This window comes from Saccoglossus kowalevskii, chromosome 1 (assembly GCF_978046115.1).
Source record: "Saccoglossus kowalevskii chromosome 1, keSacKowa6.1, whole genome shotgun sequence".
NCBI lineage: Eukaryota > Metazoa > Hemichordata > Enteropneusta > Harrimaniidae > Saccoglossus > Saccoglossus kowalevskii.
In genome coordinates this window covers 20659008-20678933 of record NC_140641.1, presented here as the reverse complement: position 1 = coordinate 20678933, position 19926 = coordinate 20659008, and the positions used below count along the sequence as shown (strand labels likewise).

Here is a 19926-nt window from a genome sequence, read left to right as displayed (position 1 = left end):
TTCTCATCTAAGCATTGTACTATGGCAGCTTAACCAACCATCAGACAATTCACCTTAACCTGAGGTGGGATAGCATTACCTACAAGTACAGAGACATTTCTCATCAAAGCATTGTACTATGGCAGCTTAACCAACCATCAGACCATTCACCTTAACCTGAGGTGGGATAGCATTACCTACAAGTACAGAGACATTTCTCATCTGAACATTGTAATATGGTAGCTTAACCAACCATCAAACCATTCACCTTAACCTGAGGTGGGATAGCATTACCTACAAGTACACAGACATTTCTCATCTAAGCATTGTACAATGGCAGCTTAACCAACCATCAGGCCATTCAACTTAACCTGAGGTGAGATAGCATTACCTACAAGTACAGAGACATTTCTCATCTAAGCATTGTACTATGGCAGCTTAACCAACCATCAGACCATTCAACTTAACCTGAGGTGAGATAGCATTACCTACAAGTACAGAGACATTTCTCATCTGAGCATTGTACTATGGCAGCTTAACCAACCATCAGACCATTAACCTTAACCTGAGGTGGAATAGCATTACCTACAAGTACAGAGACATTTCTCATCTGAGCATTGTACTATGGCAGCTTAACCAAACATCAGACCATTCACCTTAACCTGAGGGGAGATAGCATTACCTACAAGTACAGAGACATTTCTCATCTGAGCATTGTAATATGGCAGCTTAACCAACCATCAGACCATTCAACTTAACCTGAGGTGGAATAGCATTACCTACAAGTACAGAGACATTTCTCATCTGAGCATTGTAATATGGAAGCATAACCAACTATCAGACCATTCACCCTAACCTGAGGTGGGATAGCATTACCTACAAATACAGAGACATTTCTCATCTAAGCATTGTACCATGGCAGCTTAACCAACCATCAGACCATTCACCTTAACCTGAAGTGAGATAGCATTACCTACAAATACAGAGACATTTCTCATCTAAGCATTGTACCATGGCAGCTTAACCAACCATCAGACCATTCACCTTAACCTGAGGTGAGATAGCAGTACCTACAAATACAGAGACATTTCTCATTTAAGCATTGTACTATGGCTGCTTAACCAACCATCAGACCATTCACCTTAACCTGAGGTGGGATAGCATTACCTACAAATACAGAGACATTTCTCATCTAAGCATTGTACCATGGCAGCTTAACCAACCATCAGACCATTAACCTTAACCTGAAGTGAGATAGCATTACCTACAAATACAGAGACATTTCTCATCCAAGCATTGTACTATGGCTGCTTAACCAACTATCAGACCATTCACCCTAACCTGAGGTGGGGTAGCATTACCTACAAATACAGAGATATTTCTCATCTAAGCATAGTACCATGGCAGCTTAACCAACCATCATACCATTCACCTTAACCTGAAGTGAGATAGCATTACCTACAAATACAGAGACATTTCTCATCTAAGCATTGTACCATGGCAGCTTAACCAACCATCAGACAATTCACCTTAACCTGAGGTGAGATAGCATTACCTACAAATACAGAGACATTTCTCATCTAAGCATTGTACTATGGCAGCTTAACCAACCATCAGACAATTCACCTTAACCTGAGGTGGGATAGCATTACCTACAAGTACAGAGACATTTCTCATCAAAGCATTGTACTATGGCAGCTTAACCAACCATCAGACCATTCACCTTAACCTGAGGTGGGATAGCATTACCTACAAGTACAGAGACATTTCTCATCTGAACATTGTAATATGGTAGCTTAACCAACCATCAAACCATTCACCTTAACCTGAGGTGGGATAGCATTACCTACAAGTACACAGACATTTCTCATCTAAGCATTGTACAAAGGCAGCTTAACCAACCATCAGGCCATTCAACTTAACCTGAGGTGAGATAGCATTACCTACAAGTACAGAGACATTTCTCATCTAAGCATTGTACTATGGCAGCTTAACCAACCATCAGACCATTCAACTTAACCTGAGGTGAGATAGCATTACCTACAAGTACAGAGACATTTCTCATCTGAGCATTGTACTATGGCAGCTTAACCAACCATCAGACCATTAACCTTAACCTGAGGTGGAATAGCATTACCTACAAGTACAGAGACATTTCTCATCTGAGCATTGTACTATGGCAGCTTAACCAAACATCAGACCATTCACCTTAACCTGAGGGGAGATAGCATTACCTACAAGTACAGAGACATTTCTCATCTGAGCATTGTAATATGGCAGCTTAACCAACCATCAGACCATTCAACTTAACCTGAGGTGGAATAGCATTACCTACAAGTACAGAGACATTTCTCATCTGAGCATTGTAATATGGAAGCATAACCAACTATCAGACCATTCACCCTAACCTGAGGTGGGATAGCATTACCTACAAATACAGAGACATTTATCATCTAAGCATTGTACCATGGCAGCTTAACCAACCATCAGACCATTCACCTTAACCTGAAGTGAGATAGCATTACCTACAAATACAGAGACATTTCTCATCTAAGCATTGTACCATGGCAGCTTAACCAACCATCAGACCATTCACCTTAACCTGAGGTGAGATAGCAGTACCTACAAATACAGAGACATTTCTCATCTAAGCATTGTACCATGGCTGCTTAACCAACCATCAGACCATTCACCTTAACCTGAGGTGGGATAGCATTACCTACAAATACAGAGACATTTCTCATCTAAGCATTGTACCATGGCAGCTTAACCAACCATCAGACCATTAACCTTAACCTGAAGTGAGATAGCATTACCTACAAATACAGAGACATTTCTCATCCAAGCATTGTACTATGGCAGCTTAACCAACTATCAGACCATTCACCCTAACCTGAGGTGGGATAGCATTACCTACAAATGCAGAGACATTTCTCATCTAAGCATAGTACCATGGCAGCTTAACCAACCATCATACCATTCACCTTAACCTGAAGTGAGATAGCATTACCTACAAATACAGAGACATTTCTCATCTAAGCATTGTACCATGGCAGCTTAACCAACCATCAGACCATTCACCTTAACCTGAGGTGGGATAGCATTACCTACAAGTACAGAGACATTTCTCATCTGAGCATTGTAATATGGCTGCTTAACCAACCATCAGACCATTCACCTTAACCTGAGGTGAGATAGCATTACCTACAAATACAGAGACATTTCTCATCTAAGCATTGTACCATGGCAGCTTAACCAACCATCAGACCATTCACCTTAACCTGAGGTGAGATAGCATTACCTACAAGTACTAAGAGAGACATTTCTCATCTAAGCATTGTACTTCGGCAGCTTAACCAACCATCAGACCATTCACCTTAACCTGAGGTGGGATAGCATTACCTACAAATACAGAGACATTTCTCATCTAAGCATTGTACCATGGCAGCTTAACCAACCATCAGACCATTCACCTTAACCTGGAGTGAGATAGCGTTACCTACAAATACAGAGACATTTCTCATATAAGCATTGTACCATTGCAGCTTAACCAACCATCAGACCATTCACCTTAACCTGGGGTGAGATAGCATTACCTAAAAATACAGAGACATTTCTCATCTAAGCATTTTACTATGGCAGCTTAACCAACCATCAGACCATTCACCTTAACCTGAGGTGGAATAGCATTACCTACAAATACAGAGACATTTCTCATCTAAGCATTGTACTATGGCAGCTTAACCAACCATCATACCATTCACCTTAACCTGAGGTGAGATAGCATTACCTACAAATACAGAGATATTTCTCATCTAAGCATTGTACCATGGCAGCTTAACCAACCATCAGACCATTCACCTTAACCTGAGGTGAGATAGCATTACCTACAAGTACTAACAGAGACATTTCTCATCTAAGCATTGTACTATGGCAGCTTAACCAACCATCAGACCATTCACCTTAACCTGAGGTGGGATAGCATTACCTACAAATACAGAGACTTTTCTCATCTAAGCATTGTACCATGGCAGCTTAACCAACCATCAGACCATTCACCTAAACCTGGAGTGAGATACCAGTACCTACAAATACAGAGATATTTCTCATATAAGCATTGTACAATGGCAGCTTAACCAACAATCAGACCATTCACCTTAACCTGGGGTGAGATAGCATTACCTACAAATACAGAGACATTTCTCATCTAAGCATTGTACTATGGCAGCTTAACCAACCATCAGACCATTCACCTTAACCTGAGGTGGAATAGCATTACCTACAAGTACAGAGACATTTCTCATCTGAGCATTGTAATATGGCAGCTTAACCAACTATCAGACCATTCACCTTAACCTGAGGTGGGATAGCATTACCTACAAATACAGAGACATTTCTCATCTAAGCATTGTACCATGGCAGCTTAACCAACCATCAGACTATTCACCTTAACCTGAGGTGGGGTGGGATTGCATTACCTACAAATACAGAGACATTTCTCATCTAAGCATAGTACCATGGCAGCTTAATCAACCATCAGACCATTCACCTTAACCTGGGGTGAGATAGCAGTACCTGCAAATACAGAGATAATTCTCACCTAAGCATTGTACTATGGCAGCTTAACCAACCATCAGACCATTCACCTTAACCTGGGGTGGGATAGAATTACCTACAAATACAGAGACATTTCTCATCTAAGCATTGTACCATGGCAGCCTAACCAACCATCAGACCATTCACCTTAACCTGGGGTGGGATAGCATTACCTACAAATACAGAGATATTTCTCACCTAAGCATTGTACTATGGCAGCTTAACCAACCATCAGACCATTCACCTTAACCTGAGGTGGGATAGCATTACCTACAAATACAGAGACATTTCTCATATAAGCATTGTACCATTGCAGCTTAACCAACCATCAGACCATTCACCTTAACCTGGGGTGGGATAGCATTACCTACAAATACAGAGATATTTCTCACCTAAGCATTGTACTATGGCAGCTTAACCAACCATCAGACCATTCACCTTAACCTGAGGTGGGATAGCATTACCTACAAGTACAGAGACATTTCTCATCTGAGCATTGTAATATGGCTGCTTAACCAACCATCAGACCATTCACCTTAACCTGAGGTGAGATAGCATTACCTACAAGTACTAACAGAGACATTTCTCATCTAAGCTCTGTACTATGGCTGCTTAACCAACCATCAGACCATTGACCTTAACCTGGAGTTAGATACCAGTACCTACAAATACAGAGACATTTCTCATCCAAGCTTTGTACTATGGCTGCTTAACCAACCATCAGACCATTCATCTAAACCTGGAGTGAGATAGCATTACCTACAAGTACAGAGATATTTCTCATCTAACCATAGTACCATGGCAGCTTAACCAACCATCAGACCATTCACCTTAACCTGAGGTGAGATAGCATTACCTACAAATACAGAGACATTTCTCACCTAAGCATTGTACTATGGCAGCTAAACCAACCATCAGACCATTCACCTTAACCTGAGGTGGGATAGCATTACCTACAAATACAGAGACATTTCTCATCTAAGCATTGTACCATGGCAGCCTAACCAACCATCAGACCATTCACCTTAACCTGGGGTGGGATAGCATTACCTACAAATACAGAGATATTTCTCACCTAAGCATTGTACTATGGCAGCTTAACCAACCATCAGACCATTCACCTTAACCTGAGGTGGGATAGCATTACCTACAAGTACAGAGACATTTCTCATCTGAGCATTGTAATATGGCTGCTTAACCAACCATCAGACCATTCACCTTAACCTGAGGTGGGATAGCATTACCTACAAGTACAGAGACATTTCTCATCTGAGCATTGTAATATGGTAGCTTAACCAACCATCAGACCATTCCCCTTAACCTGAGGTGGGATAGCATTACCTACAAGTACAGAGACATTTCTCATCTGAGCATTGTAATATGGTAGCTTAACCAACCATCAGACCATTCACCTTAACCTGAGGTGAGATAGCATTACCTACAAATACAGAGACATTTCTCATCTGAGCATTGTACCATGGCAGCCTAACCAACCATCAGACCATTCACCTTAACCTGGGGTGGGATAGCATTACCTACAAATACAGAGACATTTCTCATCTAAGCATTGTACCATGGCAGCCTAACCAACCATCAGACCATTCACCTTAACCTGGGGTGGGATAGCATTACCTACAAATACAGAGATATTTCTCACCTAAGCATTGTACTATGGCAGCTTAACCAACCATCAGACCATTCACCTTAACCTGAGGTGGGATAGCATTACCTACAAGTACAGGGACATTTCTCATCTGAGCATTGTAATATGGCTGCTTAACCAACCATCAGACCATTCACCTTAACCTGAGGTGGGATAGCATTACCTACAAGTACAGAGACATTTCTCATCTGAGCATTGTAATATGGTAGCTTAACCAACCATCAGACCATTCCCCTTAACCTGAGGTGGGATAGCATTACCTACAAGTACAGAGACATTTCTCATCTGAGCATTGTAATATGGTAGCTTAACCAACCATCAGACCATTCACCTTAACCTGAGGTGAGATAGCATTACCTACAAATACAGAGACATTTCTCATCTGAGCATTGTACCATGGCAGCCTAACCAACCATCAGACCATTCACCTTAACCTGGGGTGGGATAGCATTACCTACAAGTACAGAGACATTTCTCATCTGAGCATTGTAATATGGTAGCTTAACCAACCATCAGACCATTCACCTTAACCTGAGGTGAGATAGCATTACCTACAAATACAGAGATATTTCTCACCTAAGCATTGTACTATGGCAGCTTAACCAACCATCAGATCATTCACCTTAACCTGAGGTGGGATAGCATTACCTACAAATACAGAGACTTTTCTCATCTAAGCATTGTACCATGGCAGCTTAACCAACCATCAGACCATTCACCTAAACCTGAGGTGGGATAGCATTACCTACAAATACAGAGACATTTCTCATCTAAACATTGTACCATGGCAGCTTAACCAACCATCAGACCATTCACCTTAACCTGGAGTGAGATAGCGTTACCTACAAGTACAGAGACATTTCTCATCTGAGCATTGTAATATGGCTGCTTAACCAACCATCAGACCATTCACCTTAACCTGAGGTGGGATAGCATTACCTACAAGTACAGAGACATTTCTCATCTGAGCATTGTAATATGGTAGCTTAACCAACCATCAGACCATTCCCCTTAACCTGAGGTGGGATAGCATTACCTACAAGTACAGAGACATTTCTCATCTGAGCATTGTAATATGGCTGCTTAACCAACCATCAGACCATTCACCTTAACTTGAGGTGGGATAGCATTACCTACAAGTACAGAGACATTTCTCATCTGAGCATTGTAATATGGTAGCTTAACCAACCATCAGACCATTCACCTTAACCTGAGGTGAGATAGCATTACCTACAAATACAGAGACATTTCTCATCTGAGCATTGTACCATGGCAGCCTAACCAACCATCAGACCATTCACCTTAACCTGGGGTGGGATAGCATTACCTACAAATACAGAGACATTTCTCATCTAAGCATTGTACCATGGCAGCCTAACCAACCATCAGACCATTCACCTTAACCTGGGGTGGGATAGCATTACCTACAAATACAGAGATATTTCTCACCTAAGCATTGTACTATGGCAGCTTAACCAACCATCAGACCATTCACCTTAACCTGAGGTGGGATAGCATTACCTACAAATACAGAGACATTTCTCATATAAGCATTGTACCATTGCAGCTTAACCAACCATCAGACCATTCACCTTAACCTGGGGTGAGATAGCATTACCTACAAATACAGAGACATTTCTCATCTAAGCATTGTACTATGGCAGCTTAACCAAACATCAGACCATTCACCTTAACCTGATGTGGGATAGGATTACCTACAAATACAGAGACATTTCTCATCTAAGCATTGTACCATGGCAGATAACCAACCATCATACCATTCACCTTAACCTGAGGTGGAATAGCATTACCTACAAGTACAGAGACATTTCTCATCTAAGCATTGTACTATGGCAGCTTCACCAACCATCATACCATTCACCTTAACCTGAGGTGGAATAGGATTACCTACAAATACAGAGCCATTCTCATCTAAGCATTGTACCATGGCAGCTTAACCAACCATCAGACCATTCACCTTAACCTAAGGTGAGATAGCATTACCCACAAATACAGAGACATTTCTCATCTGAGCATTGTAATATGGCAGCTTAACCAAACATCAGATCATTCAACTTAACCTGAGGTGAGATAGCATTACCTACAAGTACAGAGACATTTCTCATCTGAGCATTGTAATATGGCAGCTTAACCAACCATCAGACCATTCACCTTAACCTGAGGTGGAATAGCATTACCTACAAGTACAGAGACATTTCTCATCTGAGCATTGTACCATGGCAGCTTAACCAACTATCAGACCATTCACCTTAACCTGAGGTGGGATAGCATTACCTACAAATACAGAGACATTTCTCATCTAAGCATTGTACCATGGCAGCTTAACCAACCATCAGACTATTCACCTTAACCTGAGGTGGGGTGGGATTGCATTACCTACAAATACAGAGACATTTCTCATCTAAGCATAGTACCATGGCAGCTTAATCAACCATCAGACCATTCACCTTAACCTGGGGTGAGATAGCAGTACCTGCAAATACAGAGATAATTCTCACCTAAGCATTGTACTATGGCAGCTTAACCAACCATCAGACCATTCACCTTAACCTGGGGTGGGATAGAATTACCTACAAATACAGAGACATTTCTCATCTAAGCATTGTACCATGGCAGCCTAACCAACCATCAGACCATTCACCTTAACCTGGGGTGGGATAGCATTACCTACAAATACAGAGATATTTCTCACCTAAGCATTGTACTATGGCAGCTTAACCAACCATCAGACCATTCACCTTAACCTGAGGTGGGATAGCATTACCTACAAATACAGAGACATTTCTCATATAAGCATTGTACCATTGCAGCTTAACCAACCATCAGACCATTCACCTTAACCTGGGGTGGGATAGCATTACCTACAAATACAGAGATATTTCTCACCTAAGCATTGTACTATGGCAGCTTAACCAACCATCAGACCATTCACCTTAACCTGAGGTGGGATAGCATTACCTACAAGTACAGAGACATTTCTCATCTGAGCATTGTAATATGGCTGCTTAACCAACCATCAGACCATTCACCTTAACCTGAGGTGAGATAGCATTACCTACAAGTACTAACAGAGACATTTCTCATCTAAGCTCTGTACTATGGCTGCTTAACCAACCATCAGACCATTGACCTTAACCTGGAGTTAGATACCAGTACCTACAAATACAGAGACATTTCTCATCCAAGCTTTGTACTATGGCTGCTTAACCAACCATCAGACCATTCATCTAAACCTGGAGTGAGATAGCATTACCTACAAGTACAGAGATATTTCTCATCTAACCATAGTACCATGGCAGCTTAACCAACCATCAGACCATTCACCTTAACCTGAGGTGAGATAGCATTACCTACAAATACAGAGACATTTCTCACCTAAGCATTGTACTATGGCAGCTAAACCAACCATCAGACCATTCACCTTAACCTGAGGTGGGATAGCATTACCTAAAAATACAGAGACATTTCTCATCTAAGCATTGTACCATGGCAGCCTAACCAACCATCAGACCATTCACCTTAACCTGGGGTGGGATAGCATTACCTACAAATACAGAGATATTTCTCACCTAAGCATTGTACTATGGCAGCTTAACCAACCATCAGACCATTCACCTTAACCTGAGGTGGGATAGCATTACCTACAAGTACAGAGACATTTCTCATCTGAGCATTGTAATATGGCTGCTTAACCAACCATCAGACCATTCACCTTAACCTGAGGTGGGATAGCATTACCTACAAGTACAGAGACATTTCTCATCTGAGCATTGTAATATGGTAGCTTAACCAACCATCAGACCATTCCCCTTAACCTGAGGTGGGATAGCATTACCTACAAGTACAGAGACATTTCTCATCTGAGCATTGTAATATGGTAGCTTAACCAACCATCAGACCATTCACCTTAACCTGAGGTGAGATAGCATTACCTACAAATACAGAGACATTTCTCATCTGAGCATTGTACCATGGCAGCCTAACCAACCATCAGACCATTCACCTTAACCTGGGGTGGGATAGCATTACCTACAAATACAGAGACATTTCTCATCTAAGCATTGTACCATGGCAGCCTAACCAACCATCAGACCATTCACCTTAACCTGGGGTGGGATAGCATTACCTACAAATACAGAGATATTTCTCACCTAAGCATTGTACTATGGCAGCTTAACCAACCATCAGACCATTCACCTTAACCTGAGGTGGGATAGCATTACCTACAAATACAGAGACATTTCTCATATAAGCATTGTACCATTGCAGCTTAACCAACCATCAGACCATTCACCTTAACCTGGGGTGAGATAGCATTACCTACAAATACAGAGACATTTCTCATCTAAGCATTGTACTATGGCAGCTTAACCAAACATCAGACCATTCACCTTAACCTGATGTGGGATAGGATTACCTACAAATACAGAGACATTTCTCATCTAAGCATTGTACCATGGCAGCTTAACCAACCATCAGACCATTCACCTTAACCTGAGGTGGGATAGCATTACCTACAAGTACAGAGACATTTCTCATCTGAGCATTGTAATATGGCTGCTTAACCAACCATCAGACCATTCACCTTAACCTGAGGTGAGATAGCATTACCTACAAGTACAGAGACATTTCTCATCTAAGCATTGTACTATGGCAGCTTCACCAACCATCATACCATTCACCTTAACCTGAGGTGGAATAGGATTACCTACAAATACAGAGCCATTCTCATCTAAGCATTGTACCATGGCAACTTAACCAACCATCAGACCATTCACCTTAACCTAAGGTGAGATAGCATTACCCACAAATACAGAGACATTTCTCATCTGAGCATTGTAATATGGCAGCTTAACCAAACATCAGACCATTCAACTTAACCTGAGGTGAGATAGCATTACCTACAAGTACAGAGACATTTCTCATCTGAGCATTGTAATATGGCAGCTTAACCAACCATCAGACCATTCACCTTAACCTGAGGTGGAATAGCATTACCTACAAGTACACAGACATTTCTCATCTGAGCATTGTAATATGGCAGCTTAACCAACCATCAGACTATTCACCTTAACCTGAGGTGGGATAGCATTACCTACAAATACAGAGACATTTCTCATCTAAGCATAGTACCATGGCAGCTTAACCAACCATCAGACCATTCACCTTAACCTGGGGTGAGATAGCATTACCTACAAATACAGAGACATTTCTCATCTAAGCATTGTACTATGGCAGCTTAACCAAACATCAGACCATTCACCTTAACCTGATGTGGGATAGGATTACCTACAAATACAGAGACATTTCTCATCTAAGCATTGTACCATGGCAGCTTAACCAACCATCAGACTATTCACCTTAACCTGAGGTGGGATTGCATTACCTACAAATACAGAGACATTTCTCATCTAAGCATAGTACCATGGCAGCTTAACCAACCGTCAGACCATTCACCTTAACCTGGGGTGAGATAGCATTACCTACAAATACAGAGACATTTCTCATCTAAGCATTGTACTATGGCAGCTTAACCAACCATCATACCATTCACCTTAACCTGAGGTGGAATAGGATTACCTACAAATACAGAGCCATTCTCATCTAAGTATTGTACCATGGCAGCTTAACCAACCATCAGACCATTCACCTTAACCTAAGGTGAGATAGCATTACCCACAAATACAGAGACATTTCTCATCTGAGCATTGTAATATGGCAGCTTAACCAAACATCAGACCATTCAACTTAACCTGAGGTGAGATAGCATTACCTACAAGTACAGAGACATTTCTCATCTGAGCATTGTAATATGGCAGCTTAACCAACCATCAGACCATTCACCTTAACCTGAGGTGGAATAGCATTACCTACAAGTACAGAGACATTTCTCATCTGAGCATTGTAATATGGCAGCTTAACCAACTATCAGACCATTCACCTTAACCTGAGGTGGGATAGCATTACCTACAAATACAGAGACATTTCTCATCTAAGCATTGTACCATGGCAGCTTAACCAACCATCAGACTATTCACCTTAACCTGAGGTGGGATTGCATTACCTACAAATACAGAGACATTTCTCATCTAAGCATAGTACCATGGCACCTTAACCAACCATCAGACCATTCACCTTAACCTGGGGTGAGATAGCAGTACCTGCAAATACAGAGATAATTCTCACCTAAGCATTGTACTATGGCAGCTTAACCAACCATCAGACCATTCACCTTAACCTGGGGTGGGATAGCATTACCTACAAATACAGAGACATTTCTCATCTAAGCATTGTACCATGGCAGCCTAACCAACCATCAGACCATTCACCTTAACCTGGGGTGGGATAGCATTACCTACAAATACAGAGATATTTCTCACCTAAGCATTGTACTATGGCAGCTTAACCAACCATCAGACCATTCACCTTAACCTGAGGTGGGATAGCATTACCTACAAGTACAGAGACATTTCTCATCTGAGCATTGTAATATGGCTGCTTAACCAACCATCAGACCATTCACCTTAACCTGAGGTGAGATAGCATTACCTACAAATACAGAGACATTTCTCATCTAAGCATTGTACCATGGCAGGTTAACCAACCATCAGACCATTCACCTTAACCTGAGGTGAGATAGCATTACCTACAAATACAGAGACATTTCTCATCTAAGCATTGTACCATGGCTGCTTAACCAACCATCAGACCACTCACCTTAACCTGAGGTGAGATAGCATTACCTACAAATACAGAGACATTTCTCATCTAAGCATTGTACCATGGCAGCTTAACCAACCATCAGACCGTTCACCTTAATCTGAGGTGAGATAGCAGTACCTACAAATACAGAGACATTTCTCATCTAAGCACTGTAATATGGCAGCTTAACCAACCATCAGACCATTCAACTTTATCTGAGGGGAGATAGCATTACCTACAAATACAGAGACATTTCTCATCTAAGCATTGTACCATGGCAGCTTAACCAACCATCAGACCATTAACCTTAACCTGAAGTGAGATAGCATTACCTACAAATACAGAGACATTTCTCATCCAAGCATTGTACTATGGCTGCTTAACCAACTATCAGACCATTCACCCTAACCTGAGGTGGGATAGCATTACCTACAAATACAGAGATATTTCTCATCTAAGCATAGTACCATGGCAGCTTAACCAACCATCATACCATTCACCTTAACCTGAAGTGAGATAGCATTACCTACAAATACAGAGACATTTCTCATCTAAGCATTGTACCATGGCAGCTTAACCAACCATCAGACCATTCACCTTAACCTGAGGTGGGATAGCATTACCTACAAGTACAGAGACATTTCTCATCTGAGCATTGTAATATGGCTGCTTAACCAACCATCAGACCATTCACCTTAACCTGAGGTGAGATAGCATTACCTACAAATACAGAGACATTTCTCATCTAAGCATTGTACCATGGCAGCTTAACCAACCATCAGACCATTCACCTTAACCTGAGGTGAGATAGCATTACCTACAAGTACTAAGAGAGACATTTCTCATCTAAGCATTGTACTTCGGCAGCTTAACCAACCATCAGACCATTCACCTTAACCTGAGGTGGGATAGCATTACCTACAAATACAGAGACATTTCTCATCTAAGCATTGTACCATGGCAGCTTAACCAACCATCAGACCATTCACCTTAACCTGGAGTGAGATAGCGTTACCTACAAATACAGAGACATTTCTCATATAAGCATTGTACCATTGCAGCTTAACCAACCATCAGACCATTCACCTTAACCTGGGGTGAGATAGCATTACCTAAAAATACAGAGACATTTCTCATCTAAGCATTTTACTATGGCAGCTTAACCAACCATCAGACCATTCACCTTAACCTGAGGTGGAATAGCATTACCTACAAATACAGAGACATTTCTCATCTAAGCATTGTACTATGGCAGCTTAACCAACCATCATACCATTCACCTTAACCTGAGGTGGAATAGGATTACCTACAAATACAGAGCCATTCTCATCTAAGTATTGTACCATGGCAGCTTAACCAACCATCAGACCATTCACCTTAACCTAAGGTGAGATAGCATTACCCACAAATACAGAGACATTTCTCATCTGAGCATTGTAATATGGCAGCTTAACCAAACATCAGACCATTCAACTTAACCTGAGGTGAGATAGCATTACCTACAAGTACAGAGACATTTCTCATCTGAGCATTGTAATATGGCAGCTTAACCAACCATCAGACCATTCACCTTAACCTGAGGTGGAATAGCATTACCTACAAGTACAGAGACATTTCTCATCTGAGCATTGTAATATGGCAGCTTAACCAACTATCAGACCATTCACCTTAACCTGAGGTGGGATAGCATTACCTACAAATACAGAGACATTTCTCATCTAAGCATTGTACCATGGCAGCTTAACCAACCATCAGACTATTCACCTTAACCTGAGGTGGGATTGCATTACCTACAAATACAGAGACATTTCTCATCTAAGCATAGTACCATGGCACCTTAACCAACCATCAGACCATTCACCTTAACCTGGGGTGAGATAGCAGTACCTGCAAATACAGAGATAATTCTCACCTAAGCATTGTACTATGGCAGCTTAACCAACCATCAGACCATTCACCTTAACCTGGGGTGGGATAGCATTACCTACAAATACAGAGACATTTCTCATCTAAGCATTGTACCATGGCAGCCTAACCAACCATCAGACCATTCACCTTAACCTGGGGTGGGATAGCATTACCTACAAATACAGAGATATTTCTCACCTAAGCATTGTACTATGGCAGCTTAACCAACCATCAGACCATTCACCTTAACCTGAGGTGGGATAGCATTACCTACAAGTACAGAGACATTTCTCATCTGAGCATTCTAATATGGCTGCTTAACCAACCATCAGACCATTCACCTTAACCTGAGGTGAGATAGCATTACCTACAAATACAGAGACATTTCTCATCTAAGCATTGTACCATGGCAGGTTAACCAACCATCAGACCATTCACCTTAACCTGAGGTGAGATAGCATTACCTACAAATACAGAGACATTTCTCATCTAAGCATTGTACCATGGCTGCTTAACCAACCATCAGACCACTCACCTTAACCTGAGGTGAGATAACATTACCTACAAATACAGAGATATTTCTCATCTAAGCATTGTACCATGGCAGCTTAACCAACCATCAGACCGTTCACCTTAATCTGAGGTGAGATAGCAGTACCTACAAATACAGAGACATTTCTCATCTAAGCACTGTAATATGGCAGCGTAACCAACCATCAGACCATTCAACTTTATCTGAGGGGAGATAGCATTATCTACAAGTACAGAGACATTTCTCATATAAGCATTGTACCATGCCAGCTTAACCAACCATCAGACCATTCACCTTAACCTGAGGTGAGATAGCATTATCTACAAATACAGAGACATTTCTCATATAAGCATTGTACCATGGCAGCTTAACCAACCATCAGACCATTCAACTTAACCTGAGGTGAGATAGCATTACCTACAAATACAGAGACATTTCTCATCTAAGCATAGTACCATGGCAGCTTAACCAACCATCAGACCATTCACCTTAACCTGGGGTGAGATAGCATTACCTACAAATACAGAGACATTTCTCATCTAAGCATTGTACTATGGCAGCTTAACCAAACATCAGACCATTCACCTTAACCTGATGTGGGATAGGATTACCTACAAATACAGAGACATTTCTCATCTAAGCATTGTACCATGGCAGCTTAACCAACCATCAGACTATTCACCTTAACCTGAGGTGGGATTGCATTACCTACAAATACAGAGACATTTCTCATCTAAGCATAGTACCATGGCAGCTTAACCAACCGTCAGACCATTCACCTTAACCTGGGGTGAGATAGCATTACCTACAAATACAGAGACATTTCTCATCTAAGCATTGTACTATGGCAGCTTAACCAACCATCATACCATTCACCTTAACCTGAGGTGGAATAGGATTACCTACAAATACAGAGCCATTCTCATCTAAGTATTGTACCATGGCAGCTTAACCAACCATCAGACCATTCACCTTAACCTAAGGTGAGATAGCATTACCCACAAATACAGAGACATTTCTCATCTGAGCATTGTAATATGGCAGCTTAACCAAACATCAGACCATTCAACTTAACCTGAGGTGAGATAGCATTACCTACAAGTACAGAGACATTTCTCATCTGAGCATTGTAATATGGCAGCTTAACCAACCATCAGACCATTCACCTTAACCTGAGGTGGAATAGCATTACCTACAAGTACAGAGACATTTCTCATCTGAGCATTGTAATATGGCAGCTTAACCAACTATCAGACCATTCACCTTAACCTGAGGTGGGATAGCATTACCTACAAATACAGAGACATTTCTCATCTAAGCATTGTACCATGGCAGCTTAACCAACCATCAGACTATTCACCTTAACCTGAGGTGGGATTGCATTACCTACAAATACAGAGACATTTCTCATCTAAGCATAGTACCATGGCACCTTAACCAACCATCAGACCATTCACCTTAACCTGGGGTGAGATAGCAGTACCTGCAAATACAGAGATAATTCTCACCTAAGCATTGTACTATGGCAGCTTAACCAACCATCAGACCATTCACCTTAACCTGGCGTGGGATAGCATTACCTACAAATACAGAGACATTTCTCATCTAAGCATTGTACCATGGCAGCCTAACCAACCATCAGACCATTCACCTTAACCTGGGGTGGGATAGCATTACCTACAAATACAGAGATATTTCTCACCTAAGCATTGTACTATGGCAGCTTAACCAACCATCAGACCATTCACCTTAACCTGAGGTGGGATAGCATTACCTACAAGTACAGAGACATTTCTCATCTGAGCATTGTAATATGGCTGCTTAACCAACCATCAGACCATTCACCTTAACCTGAGGTGAGATAGTATTACCTACAAATACAGAGACATTTCTCATCTAAGCATTGTACCATGGCAGGTTAACCAACCATCAGACCATTCACCTTAACCTGAGGTGAGATAGCATTACCTACAAATACAGAGACATTTCTCATCTAAGCATTGTACCATGGCTGCTTAACCAACCATCAGACCACTCACCTTAACCTGAGGTGAGATAGCATTACCTACAAATACAGAGATATTTCTCATCTAAGCATTGTACCATGGCAGCTTAACCAACCATCAGACCGTTCACCTTCTTCTGAGGTGAGATAGCAGTACCTACAAATACAGAGACATTTCTCATCTAAGCACTGTAATATGGCAGCTTAACCAACCATCAGACCATTCAACTTTATCTGAGGGGAGATAGCATTATCTACAAGTACAGAGACATTTCTCATATAAGCATTGTACCATGCCAGCTTAACCAACCATCAGACCATTCACCTTAACCTGAGGTGAGATAGCATTACCTACAAATACAGAGACATTTCTCATATAAGCATTGTACCATGGCAGCTTAACCAACCATCAGACCATTCAACTTAACCTGAGGTGAGATAGCATTACCTACAAATACAGAGACATTTCTCATCTGAGCATTGTACTATGGCAGCTTAACCAACCATCAGACCATTCACCTTAACCTGAGGTGAGATAGCATTACCTACAAATACAGAGACATTTCTCATATAAGCATTGTACCATGGCAGCTTAACCAACCATCATACCATTCACCTTAACCTGAGGTGAGATAGCATTACCTACAAGTACTAACAGAGACATTTCTCATCTAAGCTCTGTACTCTGGCAGCTTAACCAACCATCAGACCATTCACCTTAACCTGAGGTGGAATAGCATTACCTACAAATACAGAGACATTTCTCATCTAAGCATTGTACTATGGCAGCTTAACCAACCATCAGACCATTCACCTTAACCTGAGGTGGAATAGCATTACCTACAAATACAGAGACATTTCTCATCTAAGCATTGTACTATGGCAGGTTAACCAACCATCAGACCATTCACCTTAACCTGAGGTGAGATAGCATTACCTACAAATACAAAGACATTTCTCATCTAAGCATTGTACTCAGACAGTACATGGTCACATAATCTCCACTATTCATCAGTCTATAGTCTCACAGTACTGATGTTGTTCATTCTTTGCAATATACTCACAATAATCTAAGATTATTCACTTGTTGTTTTCACAGAGGAATTTGTAAAAATGGTTGATCTGACAGAAGGACTTTCCGAGCCAAGTATTAAAAAAGCAGATAGGGAGAAAATTAAAAAAAATGGTTCCTACTTTTTACTGGACAAATTAAAAATGTTGGGTCATTTGTCAAAAACCAAAAGTAATGTATTACTTGATTTGTTAAGAAATGCAAGATGCGAGGAGTTAGCCACAGAGGTTACAGTCAGGTACTCACTGGGATTTGAAGAGGTAATATCTGAAACCGAACTTAAAAAAAAAGTTGATGAATACAAGAAGCTAAACGGTCTGTGAACACAAATGTATCCAAACTGCAGACAATGAATGAAATCAATGAATATACTGTACAGAGAAATGAAGAAAAGCAAAAAAAATTACAGCAACATAATCCTGTAAAAGAAAAAAAAAATGTACACAGTTTTTCTACCTTTATGTTATCTTTTTACTCTGTACCTCTGTCAAGTTCACTGCTATATACATCTTTAAATTGCTATGACTGGTCGACACTCAGAGCTGTACAGTATACATCAACACTGAATATTAATTTTACTGTCATATATTAATGGATTTCTATTGAAGCGCCACAGTCACCACTCCACTTATTGCTCAAAATGGATCTCATGCAATTTTCAAACTGCATGTCAACTGTGGAACTATGGATTTCCATAAATGTTGAAATGAACACCATGCATGTAGACAATTATTGCATCACACAGATACACATAAATTAAAGGACACATTTTTATACGACGCCATCGTGCACTTGTCCAGTTTGGCATTCCTTTATCTCTCTCTCAATATGAGGAGGTAGTAAGCTGAAACACTATACCTTGAAAATTTAAGATGGTACATGGCATACAAAATGTGTGTTGTGCTTTTTAATGGTGATGTTAGTTAATAGGCATTTATTATCTGCTTAGGACTTTGGGCCTCATAATTTATTCTGTTTGGAACGTTTTTATACATTTTTTCTATAATTTCTTTTTTTTAAATTTTGAATTGAGCACCATAATTTGTTCTGTTTGGAACATTTTTATGAAATTTTCTAGAATTTCTTTTTTTTATTTTGAATTGAGCACCATAATTTGTTCTGTTTGGAACGTTTTTATGAAATTTTCTAGAATTTCTTTTTTTTATTTTGAATTGAGCACCATAATTTGTTCTGTTTGGAATGTTTTTATGAAATTTTCTAGAATTTCTTTTTTTTTATTTTGAATTGAGCACCATAATTTGTTCTGTTTGGAACGTTTTTATGAAATTTTCTATAATTTCTTTTTTTTATTTTGAATTGAGCACCATAATTTGTTCTGTTTGGAATGTTTTTATGAAATTTTCTAGAATTTCTTTTTTTTTATTTTGAATTGAGCACCATAATTTGTTCTGTTTGGAACATATTTATGAAATTTTCTAGAATTTCTT

At 40.4% G+C, this 19926-nt stretch overlaps 1 protein-coding gene across 1 annotated transcript in view; it reads left to right on the top strand.

The window, feature by feature from the left end:
- LOC146750425 (uncharacterized) overlaps positions 1-18937 on the top strand; it is a 29014-nt gene extending 10077 nt beyond the window's left edge. The window contains exon 3 of the mRNA XM_085504639.1: positions 18506-18937. Coding sequence (XP_085360765.1) covers positions 18506-18801 — 296 coding nt within the window. The 3' untranslated portion in view covers positions 18802-18937. The remainder of the gene's footprint in view (positions 1-18505) is intronic.
- The last annotated feature ends 989 nt before the right edge of the window (positions 18938-19926 follow it).